Source organism: Eptatretus burgeri, chromosome 14, assembly GCF_056783735.1.
Source record: "Eptatretus burgeri isolate ZD-2024b chromosome 14, Ebu_testis_v1, whole genome shotgun sequence".
NCBI lineage: Eukaryota > Metazoa > Chordata > Myxini > Myxiniformes > Myxinidae > Eptatretus > Eptatretus burgeri.
In genome coordinates this window covers 32,742,881-32,764,471 of record NC_140974.1, presented here as the reverse complement: position 1 = coordinate 32,764,471, position 21,591 = coordinate 32,742,881, and the positions used below count along the sequence as shown (strand labels likewise).

General features: G+C 48.6%; 1 protein-coding gene across 3 annotated transcripts in view; it reads left to right on the top strand.

Annotated features, from left to right (window-relative positions):
- The window catches only part of MCCC1 (methylcrotonyl-CoA carboxylase subunit 1), a 109,285-nt gene that overhangs the window by 16,441 nt on the left and 71,253 nt on the right, over positions 1-21,591 (top strand). For all 3 annotated transcript variants that reach the window (XM_085854270.1, XM_085854269.1, XM_085854271.1), the window contains exon 12: positions 21,001-21,110. In XM_085854270.1, the coding sequence (XP_085710396.1) occupies positions 21,001-21,110 (110 nt within the window). The remainder of the gene's footprint in view (positions 1-21,000; positions 21,111-21,591) is intronic.

Below are 21,591 nucleotides of genomic sequence, written 5' to 3'. Positions count from 1 at the left end.
TTGTAGCTGCCAACAGGGCAGTTCTTGCAGCTAGCAAACTGTTGCCTTGATCCTGGCGCACATGGCAATGAACAGGGGGGGGGGGCAAAGCAAAATTTGAACGGGGCTGGTGAACGTGGGCAGTGGGCATGGCATGGCAAAGGTGCAGGCAACACAGCCCGCAGAAGAAGGCCGCTGCAGGCAAACACAGCCGGGAGATGAACTGGCCGGCACAGGCCTTGAAGAAAAACAGCCAGCAGATGAGCTGGCCGGCACAGGCCTTGCAGCACAGCAGCTGCAGACGATCCAGCCGGCACAGGCCTCGCAGCAAAACAACAGCTGCCGATGAAGTTGGCCAGCTTTTGCCGTTCCGTGGAGGTTTGTGGAGGGAGTGCGGTGGTGCTGGCCACTTGGAAGGCGGGCTCGGACCTACCCTACGGTCTCCCTCCCAACCTATCGCCTTTGCCTGTCCCTGTCTATACCCACTCCCTTAATTTGTCAAACCCCAATTTAGCCCCAACTTAATATATATATATTTTTTTAACTCCCCACTATAAATCGTCCCCTAACCCCCTTTATCGTCCTTGTTCGGCTAACCTATCCTGTCACCTAGCCTACTCCCAACCCCTACGTTCCCTTCCCGGAGGGGAATAAGGGAGAGCTAACGTCCTGTGTCGAGGCCCAACGAAGCCTCAGGATAGCCTCCCCAGAGTTCGGCGATCTAACCCAAAGTGGGTCCAGCGGCCCACAACGAGAGCGAGGGGATGGATGGTGCGGAGGGGTACATCTCCTAATCTACCCTAACCATTTAACTGTTAAACTACCCCGGGGCTTTCAACAAGCGCCTCTCGCTTAAACTATTGGTTCTAACAACCCAGATTCCCGTCGCCTGTGTTGGTGTCCTCACAATTTCGGGCCTCGCCCCCCAATTTTCTCTCCGTGCCCTCACACGGTCTCCTGGCTGGGACACGTGGCTCCCTTTGGCAGGCACGACCCTCTGCCGAATCTCCCGTTATGGCACCCCCGGGCACTACACTGCCTCCGAGCCTACCAGCTCCCTAACACCGGGGAGTGCCCCCCATGGCACCTCCCCTGAAACGCACACGTGGCAGGCTGGCTCCCCGGGCCCCTTTCCGAGGGTCACCCGTGCCCACAACACTGCCCACGCGGCTAATGGCGCCCCGGGCCCCCGCACCAAGCAGGCGCACCCGTGCCCACTACGCTATCCCGGCCCCCCATGGGCCCTTGGCCTACCACGGCCGACTAGCCTGGTGGCCGGGGTACCCACTCAGCGATACTCACTTTTCGCAGCCACGCTCCCAAGCCCGTCAACAGGGCTCCTGCACCCCTCCAAACGGGTTTCGAGCCTACTTCCCCACCAACAACAAAACGACCTCCAATTTGTAATTTAACTAACCCCCTAACTCACTCTACACTGACCCCGGGGTCCCTTGGGCGGGAGTCACTCCTCCCCCCAATCACTCATCGCACCATGCATTCCCCATTCACTCCACACACACAGACCCGCTGGCCTCACTCACTCACCAAGCACATGCTTCCAATTCACTCACCAATAACTCTTCAACACACACACCACTGAACTCTGCCATCCTTCTAACTACCTCCGCTAACTAACTCGTGCTCCCACGTCGTCCCTTAAACTACAGCACGTTCCTTTTAACACTACGTAGCTAAACTACGTCCCCTCTACACATTCACTGTCTGTCACTGTCTCCAAATAAATCATTTTATTTCCCAACCTAAATCTGGCTAACAATCCCTCTAACTAATCCATTCCACGGATTCCATGAGGACTTACCCCTGCCCCATGAAGTCGGTCTAACTAAGCTAACCCTTCCCCCTAACTAGTTTCCATCCTGTGCCCAGGGTCAAGGGGGTCTTCCACCCCTTGCCCAGGAATCCTGTGCACCCGAAAGTGAGGCTTGTTTTTTTTTTTCCATGCGCAGCACCAGCGCGGCAACTCGCGCACTTTGCACCTGCCCGTGACGTCATGCAGCTGCACGTGTTCCTCGTCCCTCCTTGGACGGCACCATCCGGCAGGGATACCCCTCCTGCCGGATTCCAACCACACGTGCAGCCATGACGTCACCGTGCGCATAAAAAAAAAAACACAAGCCCCACGTCTCGAGGGGTTCCCCACGCGAACACATGTGCTTTGCCCGTTGGAGCTTAACACACACGATCGCGTGGAGAACCCGTCCGGTCCAAATCCATAATCCTGCCTAAACTTTGTCCGTCCGCGGGATCGGCAAATCCACCGCGTGCGTTTCCGGACCGGGACTTCATTCCCGCAAGCGAGCACGTGGCGGTCTCGTGCGTTGCACAGCACGGACCGCGTGCTCACTGCTGGGTGAACCCGGCACGGTCCCCGAAATAGCTACAGCCGCTACTCGGCTTTCGTTCCTCTGTCGCCGTCGTCGCCATTCAACCAACGCACACCTGCGTGTTACGACGCTCACAGTCCATTCCATCACATTCACACCGGGAGACGCGGCTGCGTGCTCCCGCATGCCAACCGACATCTCCCTCACATACCGCTCTCACACACGGTCTCCCTTGCACACAGCGACCTTGCACACGGCCGTTCACTCACTCGTGGTTCCTCATCCACCCACCGTGCCTCACTCATACACCGTGCCTCACTCGCACACGCGGGGGCACTCACCCGCGGTGCCTCATCCACACACCGTGCCTCACTCACACACACGGCGACACTCACACACGGTGCCTCATCCACACACGGCGTGCTGGGAAGCACGTACTCTGGCACCATCGCCACCACACCACTCACACACGGGGTCGCTTCCACACACGGGGACGCACTCACACCTTGCACCACACACCCAGGGACAACCACACTGGGGATTTGTGTCCCCACAAGGGTCTCCGGGGCCTCTATACCCCCCAAGCTCTCCGTGCACCCGTCCGCAGCACTCGTCCCCTCAACCTCGCAAAGCACGACCGAACTCACCTGGCCGTGACTCACCTCAAGGGGGCATACTCCCTCCCCTCGTTCCTGGAGGAGGCCATCCAGGTGCTCGCACTGGGTCTCTACCCAGTCCGCCAGCTCACCCCCATTGTCCTCCACTACCTCCGTGTGTGTGTGTGTGCGTCTCTAGCCTTGTCATTATCATGCAGTCTCTCCTCTATTTTTTTTGTCTCCCGTGTCTCTATACATTTATAAGTTTCTGTTGTCCCCTCCTGTCTATTAGTCTCCGCTTCTTTCTGGCGTCTTTCCCTTATCTTTATGTAGGTCAACCTTGCTTTCTCCTTAAGTCGCTCCCGTCCTTCCCTGTTTTTCACTCCTTGCTCTTTCACGATCTCCGCGTACCTCATCCTTGCTTTCCGTCTTAATTGTTCTCTTCTCTCCCTCGCAATTCCTTTCACCTCGTCTCTTGTCTCCCGTGCCTCTATACATTTTCTCTCCTTGTTCCTTATTTCTGTCTCTTCCTGGTTCCTTTTTCCTTCCCATCTGAGTCGTTCTTTCTCTCTGAGCCCCATTAGCTGTTCGTTCTCCCTCCCGAGCTCCTCAATCTCCGTTGACTCCAGTCTCGCTCTCCGTTTTAGTTGTTCAATTTCACACTCATATAGTTGTTGTTTTCTCTCCCACTGTTCCTCTCGTTCTTCCCTCTCCAATCTCCTTCTGTCCTTCAATCCCCTGATTTCTCCTTCCTGCTTCATTCCTTGCTCCTTCAACTTCTCCTCGTATTCCAACCTATTTTTTTTCTTTTGTCGTTCAGTTTCAAATTCATACTCTTTCAGTTTTTTATTCCACTGTCTCTCTTGTTCCTCGTTCTGCAATCTCATAGTTTCCTTTAATTGATGGATTTCTTTCTCCTGTCTCATTCCTTGTTCTTTCAGTACTCTTTCTTGTTCCTCATTCTGCAATCTCGTTATTTATTTCAGCTGTTCGATCTGTACAGTGTGGTTCCTTAACGTTTCATTCTCTGTTGTCGTTCTTTCTTCTCTCACCATCCTCAACTCGTTTTGTAATTCCCTCTCTTTGTTTTGGTGTTTCTGTAACTCAGAAGCTTTCTTTTCCAATTCCTTTCTCATCTCCGCACACTCCGACTTTGCTTTGGCTTCGAATTGTTCAATCTGCTCAGTGTGGTTCCTCAACGTTTCATTCTCTGTTCTCTTCCTTTCCTCTTTTAACATCCTCAGTTCGTCTTGTAATCCTCTTTCTTTGTTTTCGTGTTTCAGTATCTCAGAAGTTTTTGTTTCTAATTCCTTTCCCAATTTGCGTGCTTCTTCACTCATTTCATCTCTTCTTTCCACCGCTTCCCTCCTCAATTCGTCCCTTTTTTTTTTTTACTGTATTCATTTAGTTTTTTCTGCCATTCCTTTCCCATTCTAATCTCCCCTTCCAGGATTTCTCTTTTAAACTGGCTTGCCCTTACCTCTCGCTTCAGTAGTTCCAATTCTCCATCTTGTTCGCGTTTTTCCTTTTCGAGCTTTGTTTTCCTTTCTCCTTCCTCCCTCAATTCTCCCTGCAGTTCTTCGAACTGTTCTGACTTTTCCAGCAATTCCTCCGACCGTTCCTCGAGCTGTCTCTCTCTCCTCTTTTTATCTTCCATTCTAGGCTTTCTCTTTCCTGATTGCCTGTTCTTATCTCTTCCTTCAATTGTTCCAACTCCCCATCGTGTTCACATTTTTTCACTTCCAACAGTATTTCCCTCACTCTCTCCTCCAGTTCTTTGAACCGCCTTGCTTGCTCCAATAATTTTTCCATTAATTGTTTTACTTCCAAGTCGTGCTCCTTTTGTTTCTTTTCGAGCTCGGTTTTCCATTCTTCCTCCCATTGTTTCCTTTCCTGGGAGATACCAATCTGCTGTTCCTCTATTCTTTTGTTCAGTTTGCTCTTCGCATATTCCAACTGACGGGTATAAAACACCACCAAATTCTTTTTCCCACGTAATTTGTCGACTCTATTGGCCAAGTCATGTTTTTGCCACCGAATTCGTTCCAGTAAATCGTCCAATCGCTATGTCCCCCCGTACACGTAATTTTTCTGAAGCGCATCTGCGTGCCGTTGTGACTCGTCCACTCCACGTTGCACCTCCTCGATATATTCTTCATAACGATTCACCTTTTCCAAGACATCCCCCAATTGTGCCTGAAGCCTGCCAATGCTCGCATAGTCATCCTGCCACGCCTGCCATGGCACATGCCGTGACCACGTGCCTTGAACCGGTGACTGGGAGCTCACGCCTCGTGCTGTGCCATTAATATCAGCCCGCTCCGTGCTGCCATTGTGCGACTCCGTTTGCCGGCAAAGTTCGTGCTCAAGCCGCTCCCACTGACCACAGTTAGTGGTGGGGTTATAATTATAAAAAGAACCGACCTGGGCCATGGATCCTACATGACGACACATACCTAATACCCCAGCTCCCGCTCGCCTTGAGATGCCATCTTGCTTCTCTTAAAGGGTTAATTTAGCTCGCTCGTAATTTGGAGGGAATCGGGGGTCGCTCCTCTCACCCCTGGACCGATTCCCGTGAATTTAGCTGGAGACGGGAGAGCCCGTTTTCCTGTTCTCCGATACCAGTGCCGCGAGGAGGGCGATGGATTTGTATCCCACTCCTGACACCAGTGTTACGGATTCGCACCCGCCGGCGTGCGGACGGCCACGTAACTCGAATCGCGGCACGTCGCCCACCGGACGGACAATCCAGTCGTGACCCTCTCGGACTAACGCCGGGAACCAGTCACGGGTGGACCTTTCGGTCTCACCGCGATCGAGCCAATCAGCCCCCGCGTGGGATAGGGTTGCTCGCCGACCCGACCTACCTAAGTACCCACGCGGAGGGTAGACCGGGCGATCGCACCTCGCCGCAGGTCGACTTCGGACACGGGCCACTTAAGCGACCCGTTCCGTACTATCGGGATAACCGAGCGGTGTTATCGTCGGCCTCGACGGTTCGATTAATTATCGGGCGTATTCAGCCCACTACCAACCCTTTACGTGAAGCAAGATGAGGATTCAATGAAAGAAATGACGAAGCGAAGCGGGAAAACAGTTCAACATAAAGCACATTTATTCGCGATGAACGGAAAGCACACATATACAATTCCACCAAAAGCACATAGAAAAGAAGAAGACAAAAAGCAAATGCGACAATGCAGATCTAATACCGATTACGCGAGCACACGGCAACACTTGTACAATTTTACTTCACAGACGGCGCCGACAACACACATTCCCAAAGCAAAAGAAAAGAGAACCACCCTCCAGGATGAGGGGGTAGGCGGGCCTGGGGCCGAGACCGTGTCGGGCCTACCCGTCTGGTGATGAGACGCGGAGCGGCGGTGGTGCCTCAACTCCGCGGGCCTCGCGGACAGTGTCTGGTAGGGGGTGGGAAGGGGGCCCCCTTGGTCGCACTATCTCAGCGCGGGGGGAAACAGGAGGGGGTTGCTGATGCTCGGGGAAAGGAGGATTTTTACTCTGTCTCGGGTCCCGCGACGAGCGTCTCCACCTCGACCAGGTCGCGCCGTCGGCCTCCCTGGTGTGCAGCTCCCGGCACCGACGCGAGCACCCCCTCGTCTGCCTTCGCCGCCGCCGCCTCTCCACAGCTCCGTCCTCTTCGCTCCGACTCCAACTCCGAACTCTTCCTCCTGCGAACTCCTTCCAACGCACACACCTTTCTGACGAACGCAGCCGCTTATATAAGCCCCGTGGCTTCGCCTTTGACCCCCTGCCTTCGACCTTTCACCTCGCTCCCCATTGGCCCGAGAAAAAGTGGGCGTGAATGCTTTTTGATCCATGAATTTGCATATAGCGACCGCCCTCCAACGCCCTGGAGGCGGGGCCAAATTGCCCCTCGCTCACCGATTGGACGGAACAAAAGTGGGCGTGAGTCGTTTTTGATCCGTTTTTCTGCGGAAGGTCCGTGGTTTTGTACACGCTGTTCGGCGCGCGCCCTGCACGAGTCCAATACCGGTACCCACAAGCGGCGCAAGAACGGTGGCGATGCGACGGTTGCGAGGTGTGACGGTGAAGGTCCTGGCTGTTGTGGTGAAGCGGCGTTGTGGTGGGTGGTTGATGTTGTGATGACTGTTGAGACGTGGTTGGTGGTGGTAATAATGGCGGTTGGTCCAAAATAAAGATAGTAAAAGAAAAACGGCTATCCTGAAGAGTCGCAGCACGCATGAATGACATTTATTCCCTCTAGACAACGGGTTTGGGCCTAACTACACATATACTTACCGAGATATCTCACCTAAGGGACCTGAATGGTGGTTTGCGAATTTGGTCAACCACAACAATATATACATATATATATATATATATATATATATATATATATATATATATATATATATATATATATATATATATATACATATATATATATATATATATATCTATATATCTATATATCTATAGATAGATGGATATATAGATAGATATCTATATAGATAGATAGATAGATATATAGATAGATATCTATATAGATATATAGATAGATATCTATATATACTGAACAAAAATATAAATGCACCAACCTAAATATCTAAGTCAAGATTGCCATTATGGGAAAATGGTCAAACCGATGATATGTTTGAGCAATGGTTCCTTTGTTTTGCTCAAGACAGATGTTCCCATTGAAATTGACCACTCTGAGTGTGTGGACTCACACGTTGAGTAATCCTTCCCATGAGCACCATGGGGCTTGACAGAGTGATGGTCAGTGAGCGTGACCAGGACACAAACACTCCCTATAACTTGCCCTATAAAAGGCCTCCCCAAAATGTGGACTGGTGCCAAATGTCAACATGCCACAGATGTCACAAATCTTGAGGGAGCGCGCCATTGGCATGCTGAATGCTGGGACGTCAGTACGGGCCACTGCAGCACACTTCAATGTCCACCACTCCACCATTAGCCGCCTGAGAACGCGCCTCAGAGAGACTGGAAGCACCGTGAACCGCCCACATGCTCGGCGACCACGTGTGACCACCGCCGGTCAGGATCGTCACATGAGGCTGCAACATCTCCGGGATCGACTCCGACCGGCCACGAGGACTGCCGATGAGACTGTCGGGCTGCATAACAGGCGCATTTCAGCCCAGACGGTGCGTAACTGCTTGAGGGAGGCCAACCTCCGAGCCCGCTGACCACACCGGGGACTCGACCTCACTGCAGTCCGGCGTCAGACCTGACTGAACTGGGCCAATGTTCACTTGCGCTGGACCCTCGCACGATGGAGGAGAGTGCTGTTCACCGATGAGTCGCGGTTCCAGCTGTATCGGGCTGATGGCGGACTCCGCGTCTGGCGTCGGGCTGGGGAGCGCTACACTGATGCCAATGTCCTTCGTTGGGTGTCACACGGTGGTGCCAGTGTTATGGTGTGGGCAGGCATATGCCATGGAGAGCGCACTCGGCTTCATTTCATTGAAGGAAACTTGAACGCGCAGCGGTTCAGGGACGAGATACTCAGACCCATCGTCGTGCCGTTTGTGCGCCTTCACCATGTGACGTTTCAGCACGACAATGCTCGCCCCCATGTTGCCAGGATCTGCATGGACTTCCTCGGTGAGGAGGACATTGATGTCCTCGACTGGCCTCCATATTCTCCCGACACGTCGCCCTTCGAGCACCTTTGGGACGTTCTTGATCGACGCGTACGACAACGTTACGCAGTCCCAGAGAACGTCCGCCAGCTCCGTGTGGCTCTCCAGGAGGAATGGGAAAACATCCCTCAGGCCACCATCGATAATCTGGTGATGTCCATGCGCTGGAGATGCACCGCTCTGCGCGACGCCAACGGTGGACACACCCGCTACTGACTGTGTGAACTCTGACAGTGACACCTCGGTTGTGTCGGCTGTTGTAGCGCAAAGACTGTCGCGAGAATTCTCAAGGAACTCTTTGAAATTTAATGCTCAATTGTCATGGATTCTATAACCAAATTGTTGTGAAGATTTAGTATTAATGAGTTCGAGGTAAAATAGTAACAATCGCTTGGTGCGTTTATATTTTTGTTCAGTATAGATAGATAGATATATAGATAGATATCTATATAGATAGATAGATATCTATATATTGTTATGAATTCTGGCCCACGTGGTGCGTGCCGACGATAACTGCGTAACTCCAATCGCAACCGCGTCGCCCACCAGACAGACAATTCATTCATGACCCTCCTGGAACTACCGCCAGGAGGCAGTCACGGGTGGGGGTTTAACCTCACCACGATCGTGCCAATTGCCCACCCGCGCAGGATAGGGTTGCTCGCCAAATTCGACCTAACTAAGTACATGAGCGAGTAGTCGATCATACCTCGCCGCAGGTCTGCCTAGGACATGAATCACTTAAGCGGTCCATTCCGTGCTGCAGTGATAACCGAGCGGTGTTATCGCCGACCTTGACGGATCAGATTCTCTTCTTTACCTGGGTGTTCAAAACCCACTACTTTATTCCGCAATTCAAGATGGCACTTTCAAAAGGGAAAAAGACGACGAACGGGATACATTTCATACAAGGACATTTATTCAAGCAAGCACATATTACACACACAACACAAGCAAGGAATCATGCACGTATTCACAAGCAAGGCAAATCGAAATGAAACACAGATACAGGCAAGAAAGCAATGAAAGCAATACCACCAACTATAATTATTAGCAATGTACAGGCACTTACACAGGTTTACTTGTCGGACACAGCGACACACACACACACACACACACTCACACACACACACACACACACACACACACACACACACACACACACACACAAACAAAAGAAAAGACCTCCCTTTAGTGGTCATCCAGTCTCTCTCCCACGACCGTCAGCGTGGTCGCGCCTGGTTCCGGCCTCCCATGCAGCCGGCGAACCCTCTCCGGCACCCCTCGTCCGGACGCGCAGGTCCACCAGACAGCCGGCACTGCTGCGCCTCCCGTCCGTGTCTCCACCAACAGGCCAATCGCCGGACCATGAGCGCAGGACACACACACACACACACACACACACACACACACACACACACACACACACACACACACACACACACACACACACACACACACACAGAGCCTCGCGAGAGAGAGAGCCTCACGCACGTTCCACCTTGTATAGCCTGGGGCTACGCCCTTCGCTCCTCCCCATTTTCGGCTCCACCTTCCTTCGAGAAGGTTCCCAAAAAGGGACGTTCCCTCACCCCAACCGCCTCACGCTCTTCATCCACCAATCGGCGGCGAGCTGCCCTCCCCCTTCCCTTCACACCAAGCGTGGGGAAAAATAGGCGGGAAAAATCCGCGCGCCCAAAAGGGAGCTCTTTTGGTTCCCTTTTTCGTTCGATGGTTTTCAACGTGGCTTGTTCCTTGCGTGGAGGTTTGTTCAAAATAACGAGAGAGAAGAAAAATGGCTATCTCAAAGGGTCGCAGCCCGGTGAATCACACGAATCCCTTTAAACAACGGTGGGGAACAATCTGCACATAAACTTAGCATCATAACTGATCTAAGGACCCTTTATGGTGCATTGCGAATTTCCACATCCATAACAATATATATGTGTATATATATATGTATATATATGTATATATATGTATATATATGTATATATGTATATATATATATGTGTATATATGTATATATGTATGTATATATGTATATATATATATATATATATATATATATATATATATATATATATATATATATATGACCGGGTGTAGTGGCGTGCGCCTGTAATCCGGCTACTCGGAGGCTTGGGTTGGAGGATCGCTTTTTATTTTTTTTATTTTTTTTTTTGTATACCTTGGTCGAGGCTCGCATGAGAGCTAACACACAACTCACAGCAAGGAGGCATGAGACAAGAGGGGCGGGAGTGGAAGGGACAAAACAGTGGGGAACAGACACATTAGGTGAACTGTGGGATGGGGATGGGACGGGGAACATGGCGAAGAGAAGATGGACATTACAGGGACTTTCAGGAAGGGAAGCAGGAGAATTGAAAGAAGTGGGCTTGGGTGGATTATTGGGGGTAGAAAAGATCGGGGATTTGGATGGGGGAAGATGAGAGGTGGTGGTGAACAGCTGTTTTGAAAGCCTGGAGGGAAGAATGGGAAAGAATAGAGTGAGGAAGTTTATTCCAAAGGCGGGAAAAAAGAGGAATGAAAGAGTGAAGATGAGCAGTGATTCGTGATTTTGGTAGTTTTCCCAGAAGGGGGTTGTTGGCGGACCTTGAGCGCCCTGTGGAAATGTGGTGGGGACAAATCGCAGAGAGAGCATGGGGGGCAAGGCTGGAGAGGAGTCGGTAGAAGACAGAAAGACCACCGACCAACCTGCGGTGATTGAGTGAGAGGCCCAAAGACTCAGCTTCATTGCGGGAGATGCCGATGATCTTAAATGCCCTGGTTTCGACAGCGTGAAGCCGAGAAAGGTGGGAGGCAGGAGCACCAGCCCAGAGGGGAGAGCAGTACTCCATCAGGCTACGGACAAAAGCTTTGTAAGTGGTCAGGAGCTCAAGAGGGCCGAGGAAGGACTTTGCACGACGGAGGATTCCCAGTCGGCGACTGGCTTTTGAGGCGAGGTTGGAAATGTGACTTTCCCAGGAAAGGTCATGGCAGATAGTGAGACTCAGAAGCTTGAAAGAAAAGACTTCTTCCAGAGGATTGTTGAGAAAGTGGATGGGGGGGGGTTTCTAAACGGTCCTTTCGAAGAGACATAGTGAGAGTGTGAGATTTGTCTGGATTGAAAGACATGTTCCACGTGTTGGACCAGTTTGTGATTTTATCCAGATCTGCAGTGAGCGAAGAAGCTGCTGCTTGCCGGTCTGAGGGATGACAGATGGTACGGCAGAGGGTGGAGTCGTCGGCAAAGAGAAATAGAGGATTTTCCAGAGAGTCCGAGAGATCATTGATGAAAACCAGAAAAAGAACAGGGCCCAGAACGCTACCTTGAGGAACTCCAGCCTTCACAGGAAGAGGGGATGAAAGAACTCCATTTAGGGCCACACGTTGACTGCGACAGGAGAGGAAGTCTGCGAGCCATGAGTGGAGATGGCCTTGAATACCATGGGAAGAGAGTTTGGTGAGTAGGGCAGGGTGCCAGACTGTGTCAAAAGCACGTGATGTGTCCAGGGATACAGCTCGGATTTCCTGTCTGGCATTGAGGACCTCCATCCATTGATGGGAGAGCAGAAGCAGCATATCCAGGGTAGAGTGACCTGGTCTGAAACCAAATTGATGATTGGAAATCAAGCCATTGGAGAAGTGGAAGGATTTCATGTCCGAAGCGATGATTGATTCCATCACCTTGCTGATGATTGGGAGAAGACTGATTGGTCTGTAGTTACAGGGATCTGTTTTTGCACCTTTTTTATGCAGGGCAGTGATGTTAGCAGATGTCCAAGCAGATGGCAGTTGACCTTGGGCAAATGAGAGGGTGAATAGAATAGAGAGAGGGTGAGCAAGAGCAGGAGAGCAGGCTTTGAGGACACGTGGGCTGATGCCGTCTGGACCGGTTGCAGAATCTGACTCGAGGTTTGAAAGCAAGCTCTCCACCTTGTCAGGAGAAAAGGATACAGAGTCCAGGGACAGTTGGGTGCGACTGGGTAAAGTGGGTAGAGATAGTGATGGGTTTAGGACACAAGATTTAGCTGCAAACACCGAGTTTAGACATTCAGCTTTATCACGTGTGGAATCAGCAGTGCGGCCATTTGAGGTAAGGGAGGGGATGGAGGGGGAACATACACCAGAAACAGATTTGATTAAACGCCACCAGGATTTTGAGGAGGGAGAGAGGTTTGAGAGTTCAGACTTGAGATGAGAAAGATGTTGTTTTCTGGCTCTCCTGAGGGTAGATACACACTTGTTCCGAGCTTTGTGGAAAGAACTGAGATTGCCCTCAGTTGGGTTTGCTTTCCATGAGGCAAAGGCAAGTTGTTTCAGGACAACTGCCTCGCCACAAGCTTCAGTAAACCAAGGGCGGGAGGAAGGGTAAGACAACTGAACACGAGAGGGGATAAATCTGTGCATGAGGGAGAGCAAGTTTCTTTGAAAGAATTTCCAGGATGAGTTGATGTTTGAGAAAGTAGTGATAGGAGACCAGTCTGTAAGTTTGATGGCTGCTCGGAGACCCTGCCGGTCAGCTTGAGTGAAATGCCAGACTCGACGGCGGTGAGGTGGTTCTCTGATAACAGCCAGAGAGATGTCCACTTTAACAAGGACGTGGTCAGAAGAACCAATTGGAGCGAAGGAAGAGCAGCAGATAAAAACGAGCGAGAGAAAGCATGACGGACGTTCTGTGGAGGAGAGACGTTCTGTGGAGGAGAGACGTTCTGAGATAGATAAAAACGAGGGAAAGAGCGACGTAGTCTGAGGAGAAAAAGTCCAGAGAGGAAAAAGCAAAGGGCAAGAGAAGCGACAAAGAAGCAGGTGTCTAACCAGCGCTTGAAGACGGGAGCTCTGCACTGGGCCGCGCTATGAGAGGGTGTAGGGCAGCCTGGAATCATGGCGAAACCCAATCCTTATCCCTGTGTCGTAAGAGGTGACCAGGGTTGCGTCAGGAAGGGCATCCGGCGTAAAACCTATGCCAAATCAGTATGCGGATCATAACGGATGATATCCGCTGTGGCGACCCCTAACGGGAGCAGCCGAAAGACGAACAACATATATATATATATATATATATATATATATATATATATATATATATATATATATATATATATATATATATATATATATATATATATATATATATATATATATATATATATATATGACCGGGCGTAGTGGCGTGCGCCTGTAATCTGGCTACTCGGAGGCTTGGGTTGGAGGATCGCTTGAAGACGGGCGCTCTGCACTGGGCAGCCTGGAATCATGGCGAAACCCAATCCTTATCCCTGTGTCGTAAGAGGTGACCAGGGTTGCGTCAGGAAGGGCATCCGGCGTAAAACCTATTATATGCCAAATCAGTATGCGGATCATAACGGATGATATCCGCTGTGGCGACCCCTAACGGGAGCAGCCGAAAGACGAACAACAATATATATATATATATATATATATATATATATATATATATATATATATATATATATATATATATATATATATATATATATATATATATATTGTTGCGGTGACGGGTTCTGAGACACCAGCTTGTCACTCAGGGGGATTAATCCCCGGTTGTCCTCGGTCGAGCCGGACCGGGGGCCACCGCTCATAATTAACGTTGTGGTATGGTGGGTTGTTTTAAAACCACGAACGCCACCCAGTCCACCACGAGTTCCAGTGTCCACCGTCTAATTATTCCGTTTAACTGGAGGTCACGTGGTTACCTGAGCGGGGAGCGTGCCCTCGGCAAAACACCAATATTATCTGATTAGATTTTAATTAGGGCGGCCGAGCGTTTTGACCACTGGTGCGTGCCGACGATTTTTTTTGGTCAAATCTGTGGTAATTACCTCCCAGTCTATCTCGGTTCGAACAATGCTAGACCAATAGAAGGAAAGGACAAACACGGACAGGTTGGAAATCGACAAAGAATTTATTAATAATAAAATAACTTTTTATTTGCTGAGGGAAATGAAGAATTTCAAAGCAAAATCAATCAAAATGTCAGGAAAGAGACTAGGAGCAGATGCTTATCGGGGGTTGACTTGCAGCTAAACGCAGACAAGGGTACCCAGTAGATCATTCAGGGGCAGGGGAGGGGGAGAATCGTCTCGCTCACCAGAAAGTCGTCCGTGAAGTGAAAACGTCCTGAAAATGCATGCGTGCGTGTCACGTCCGTCGCCAGCACCCAGCTTTGCCGTGCACCCTCTCGCGGGGCAGCTTTGAACGCCTGTCAACGTCTGGAGGGCACAGAGATTATCCGTTGTGGGTTTAGACCCTGGTGTTGGTGATCGGCCCGTGCCTCATTTGTTGGCAGCACTGCTCACACCCACACGCGCCCCACACGCTCAATTGCCGAAGCACTGGCAGGGCGAATTGGCTCTTCGGCGCTGGTTAGACACCCGCTTCTTTGTCACTTCTCTTGCCCTTTGCTTTTTCCTCTCTGGACTTTTTCTCCTCAGACTTTTTCTCCTCAGAGAACGTCGCTCTTTCCCTCGTTTTTATCTATCTCAGAACGTCTCTCCTCCACAGAACGTCTCTCCTCCACAGAACGTCTCTCCTCCACAGAACGTCCGTCATGCTTTCTCTCGCTCGTTTTTATATCCACTGGGCGTCTCGACGGGGTGCCGTCTGCCCCAAGCTCACCCCACCCCACTGTGGCACGGTTACCATGACGATCCGTGCACTCTCAAAAAAGGCGGGCTTCAGAGCTCATGAAAGAAATGTTGCTGAGGAAAAATGAGGGCGGGCTTCAGAGCTCGTGAAAGAAATGTGTGTGAACCTGTCTGTCGTAAAGACAAAAAGCTTCCCATAAGAGAGGGAATCTATCCTTTACTCTTCTCAACCCATCCCATTGAAGAACCCATTAGACATGGGGATCGGGCTAATCTGAACATGCATTGAAGGAAATAACAGTCTGAGGACCTGGATGTGTGGATGCATTCATCAGACCGGATTCTGAAATCCGTAACAATATAAATACATATATATATATATATATATATATATATATATATATATATATATATATATATATATATATATATATATATATGGCAGTCCTTCTGTCTGTTTGTCTGTCTGTCTCTTTGTTTGTAACCAATAAGCTCCTAGACCAGTGAACCAATCTTTATTGGTGATTTATCCACTGGGCGGTAGGGAAAAACCAGGGAACACGCCCTCGGTACGCCTTGTCCGAAACGGATCACTCTACTGGAACGGATCACTTTTCCGGATCGGATGCAGCTGAGCTACACTGCCAAGGACGTACCTACTAAAAGGAACAGATCGTTGGGAATCAAGTTCCGGCTAAAGTAGGATTCGGACCATGCTGGATCAATGGAAGAAAAGACAAAAACGAGCAGGGAACATTCCTCATGATAATTTATTAACAGTCAACTTACAAAAGGGGGACACAGAGCAGACTGAACGCGAAAATAATAATAACAACAATAGCGATTTTCTGCAGTCTTACTTAAGCACACACATACACATACACATACACATACACATACACATACACATACACATACACATACACATACACATACACATACACATACACATACACAAAACCTGATGAAGAGGGAGTATTGCAACAAGAAGGGAAGGGAGTTGAGGTCACGATTTCTGTACCTTTCTACATGATAACACGACGCACCACCAATACTTTTCGTGGGGGGTGGGGATAACACGACGCGCCTCTGTGATGCGGTACCCGACAGTGGGCTCATTGTCTCTGGCTTCAGCCGCACGTGTGGAGACTGTGTTCGGAAAGGAGGAGCTTGAGTCGAGAAGGGGGGGAGTGGGAGGCGGGACCAAGTAGGTGGGTGGGGTCGACGTCGTGTGGGCGGAGATGAGGAGGCGGAGTCCAAACAGCAGGAGGCGCGTCATGGCGGTGTCAACGGGGCGAGGCGAGAGCGGGAGGGAGGCGGAGAAAGAGCAAGAGAGAGGTGGAGGGATTGCTCCGACCTTCATAGCACTTGCAGCTCTGGGGAAGGGGCCATGCCAAATCGAAACGTCATTACCTGAATTGGGCGCTCCGATTAGCCCCGATCCCTCACATGGCCCGCCGACTTGGGCCAGAAACCGCCTCACTTCGTTTCCGGAAAGGCCATCCCAGAGAGTGAACATATTTCGCTCCGACCCCACGACATGACACGAATCGCCCACACCGAAATTGGCACGCAAATAGTCCTATAAAACCCCCAGGGCCGTGCCCGGGCGAGCGGTCGAGGGTCCCGTATGCCCGCTCGGGCGTTCGACCAGCGTCAATCAAAGTGCTCGCTCTGTGCGCGCCAACGTGGCCCGCACTGTACATTCCTCGGCTCGATCGCAGCTTCGCTGGCCGTAGAGACGAGAAGACGTTCACCATCCGTGGATAATCCGCTGCTGCCAGCGAGGGCCGAAGGTACATCATTATGGATAAATCCATGCACGTTTCGCGAGCGGCGTACGTGTCTGCCTTCGATCACATTCAATACAGCGCTCGCGGTTCGGCCATTACGCACGTGGCCAGCGCTCGCATTCGCGCGGCTCCGCTCGCGTGTGTGCGGGGCGAACACCAATATGTGTCGGACATAGAGGTTGAAAAGGAACAAGCCGCTTCTACTCCTCACACTCTTATCCCGCCAAATATGGCGCGAAGTCCTCTTTATTGGCCTCCGTATGCGTTTCATGCAGCGTGGGCGTCGCGCTGGCCGTGTCTCCGTGCCGTGAAAAACACCACCCGTGCAGCCTCGTAAGAGGTTCCCATTCACACGCCTTTTCAATGCAACCGGCAATCCTCCCCAGACCATCAGAAGCCTGAGTCGATAATCCCGCACTGCCAAGCGCACTGCATGACTCGCCGCACACGCAGGGCCCAGGGCTCGCCCGGGAACGAGGATCTCTGTGCAGCAGTTCCCTCACAGCGGCGCCGCACGTGCTGGTCTCCATGAGGCCCACCTCACAGCGAAGGCACAGGTGGCTGATTTACCTCAGGAATAATCAGACGAAAAGAAGAGTGGGGACGAAATGAAGAAGAAAATGATTTAAGCAGACCTAGCTATTATATCATGGCAACGCACTCCCTTGCTGTCACGCAAAACAAAAGGAAAGGGACTATCTACATGTACAATAATGGAATAACTGTCTTGGGACACCTATCTGTTGTTTGCATGCGGTTCCGAGAACTACAACAATATATGTATATATGTATATATGTATATATATATATATATATATATGTATATATATATATATATATATTTATATATTTATATATTTATATTTATATATATATATATATATATATATATATACACACACATGTATATATTAATATTTCGGCACGCCCCTATTTTTGTTCCACCATCAGATTTTTGTTACTGCATGAAATGAAACAAGCTTTGACATATATATATATATATATATATATATATATATATATATATATATATATATATATATATATATATATATATATATATATATATATATATATATATATATATATAGTAATGATATTATTGTCTTCCTTAAGAGGCCCCTCAAAATTCGTTTTGATGATAATGGTAGTGAAACAGTTAATGTTCTCCATTTGCAAAATGGGAGGAATTATTGCACAAAAAAGAAATAAAAATGTTTCCCATTTTTTAGAGGACCACTAAGATGAGTTCAGCTCATAGAATCACGCTCCATTTGGGGAGAAAACAGTTGAGTTCATACCTGACTAATTTGCACTTTCCATGTGCCGTAGTTTCTTCACAAAACCATGACTTTCTGACCAGCTAAAATCTACAAGATATGAATATGTAGACAAAACTGATCCAGCCTTTTGGATCACTTTAGAGTAGGGTGCCCTGTAATTTTAATGCGCTCTATGGATCCTCCGGAACTCACGAATGGTACACGTTGTGTAGTCACTAAACTACATGGTAATGTCATCGAAGTGGAAAACTTGAATGATAGTCAATGGATAAAAATGATATAATATATTGTTTAAAATACATTCATGCTATCTGTCTTTTACCATATGTTGCCAGTCGAAAACGGGCACCTTTACTAGTGTATATGTATATATATATATATATATATATATATATATATATATATATATATATATATATATATATATATATATATATATATATATATATATATATATATATATATATATATATATATGTGTGTGTGTATATATGTATATATTGTTGTGGGCCAGGAGTCGGTGGTGAGAACGACCCTGAGATGGGGAAAGCTTGTGTCGTCTCCCACCAAACTCCCCGGAATTGTAGGCCATCACTCGGATAACTCCGCGAGCCTGCGGGTCGTTTAATTGACCGTGGTCGCCTATATCTCAACCACGTAGCGTAGGGTCTATTTGTCTCACCAATTTATGTAATTAACTATGCGATTTCGACTACCGGGGAAACCACACCCTCAGCACGTCTTGATCGAACCGGGTCACGCTACTGATTGCGGTAGAGTTCCAACTACTGACTACCAACTCCGGTTCGGGTGCAGCCGAGCGGAAACTGCCAATGCCATGCCGGCTGGAATGAACGGATTATCGGGGATAAAACCCCGCCTAAACTCAAATCTGAACCATGCTGGACCAATCCAAGAAGGGACAGAAACGAACTCGGAACATTTCTAACAAGTTTTATTTGCAGTAAATGGAGACACATAGCAAGACTTAATGCGAATATGCAAGAAGTATTTACAGTGATCCTAAAACACTTATTCAGTTCTACTTAAAGACGGGCCCACACGCAGACACACACACACAAATGAAAAGAAACCCAGAGTCTTTATTGGACCCTCGCAGCCGTGGAGAGAGACAAGCTGGGGGCCAGAGTTCGGTGTGCACCTGACCGTCAGAGGAAAGGCATGCTCCACGATGTGGCACCTGACAATGGGTGCTGGTTTGGTCCGCAGTTGCACGTGTGGGACTCGAGGTCCGTGGCGGAGCTCGGGTGGTGAATGGCTGGGGTCCATGGAGGGGGGTCGGGTCGCTCTTCCCTTCCTTGTGGAGGTCCAGCAGAAACACGTTCACCACCTCAACGCCCACCAAAAACTCTTCAAAAGAACTTTTAAAAGACTCTCCAAACCTCAAAAAGACCACCTTTCTCAGAGAGTGCTCGGGAATTTATGGACTTCCCTCAGCGGGGAGGGGTCTTCGTGAACACATCTCGCTGTCCGCCTCTGATTGGACAGGTCCTACGGCCCACCTTTCTGGGGCGGGTCCTTGGCCCCTGCCGGGAAACCCCAGCCACTCCTCCACGCGGGCCCACAATTGATGATTAACAGTATCAATGTTGCACAGGCCATCGTGCAAGAGTTATGTTTGTGGAAGGAATGTTGGTGGAAGCGGCAAGGAACGGCTGCAAGACCCTGCCTTGGCAAGTCAGAGTGCTTATAGACAGCGGGTGGGTAGTGGATCGTGATGGGGAATGGAATGGTTGTTGGTTGTTCGTTGGATGTAAAGATTTAATAACCTAACTAAAAAGAAATCACAACGCACGCCTTTGATTCTCCCACTTGACAAAAGGAAAGGGATCTGACTACACACATACTTAACGACATAACTGACTTTTGGGACATCTGTATGTTGAATGCAAATGGTTTCCAGATCCGTAACAATATATATATATATATATATATATATATATATATATATATATATATATATATATATATATATATATATATATATATATATATATACATACATACATACATACATACATACATACATACATACATACATACATACATACAAACACTTCCTCCATTATGCAGGGTGTTCCATTTATATCTGACACTTTTTAAAATTTCTGTAATAAAACAAAGGCGATCCCAGAAAACTATACATTATTAAAGTGAAGTACAAATATGGGAGTTGTATTTTGCTGTACTCTCAATACATTATTACATGTTTTTAATTGATACACTCCCTGCAGCGAAGCAGAACAACACTTCCATATTTAAAGTAAACTTCAACGATTTTGATTCATGTTGGCACATCCTAATGATCCATCATTCAAATCTTCAAGGGCTCACCTGTAAAAGACAAAAAAATAAGTTGGAAAAATTTATAGTTGTGCTCAGAAATATTAAATGAAAATGTGTGTTACAAATGGGACACCCTGTATATAGATTGTTGGTGAGCTATCGTCGGCACCAAGGCCAAGTTCAAAATTCCTGCCATAACCTTCGTCAAACATCAGGGTGGGTTTGCTGGTTGTGAAAGACTTGGGCCAAAACTTCTCCTGGCCAACTCCACAAGAACGTGGGAATAATTATAGCCGTTGCAGAAGAAGAAGAAGAGAAGAGATTATACAACCGCACTGGTTGCAAATAACGCATTTCTCATTTTGGTTTTTGATGTTCATGACATTCATTCAAGTTTCTTATTTTCTTCCCTCCTTTGTGTACATGCAGGTGATGAGGTTTCCGTTCACTATGATCCAATGATTGCCAAGCTGGTAGTTTGGGGAGATGACCGCGAAACGGCCCTTCGGCGACTCTGTGCGACCTTGTGTGATTACAATGTATGTGGATTTGTGATTGCCTGGGAGTACACTTGTGGCAATTAATTGGATAACTGCACAGCACAGGTGGCATAATAAATCCTTACCTTGGTTATAGAGTCTCATCCATTCAAACATGTCAAGTTTGCTTCTTGATCAAGGTGGAAACAGCATTGTTGTTATTACCTCCACCACTGACGGTGGATGGAGGTTATGTTTTCACCCGTCTGTCTGTCTGTCTATTTGTTACTTGCAAAATTGAAGAATTTTCAAGTATATTGGTCAGTCGATTTTGTTATTCTGTCTGTCTGTCTGTTTGTCTGTCTATCGCCTACAGGTCACAATTCCAAACGGATCGTCATGAAACTTTACCAAGATGTAAAGGTAGTCTCAACTGAGAAGCCTCTTGATTTAGAGGTCAAAGGTCATTTTGAGGTCAAATTTCTATCCGATTGACTTGAAATTTGAACAAGATTTGCATATTGCATCACTGAATTGGGAA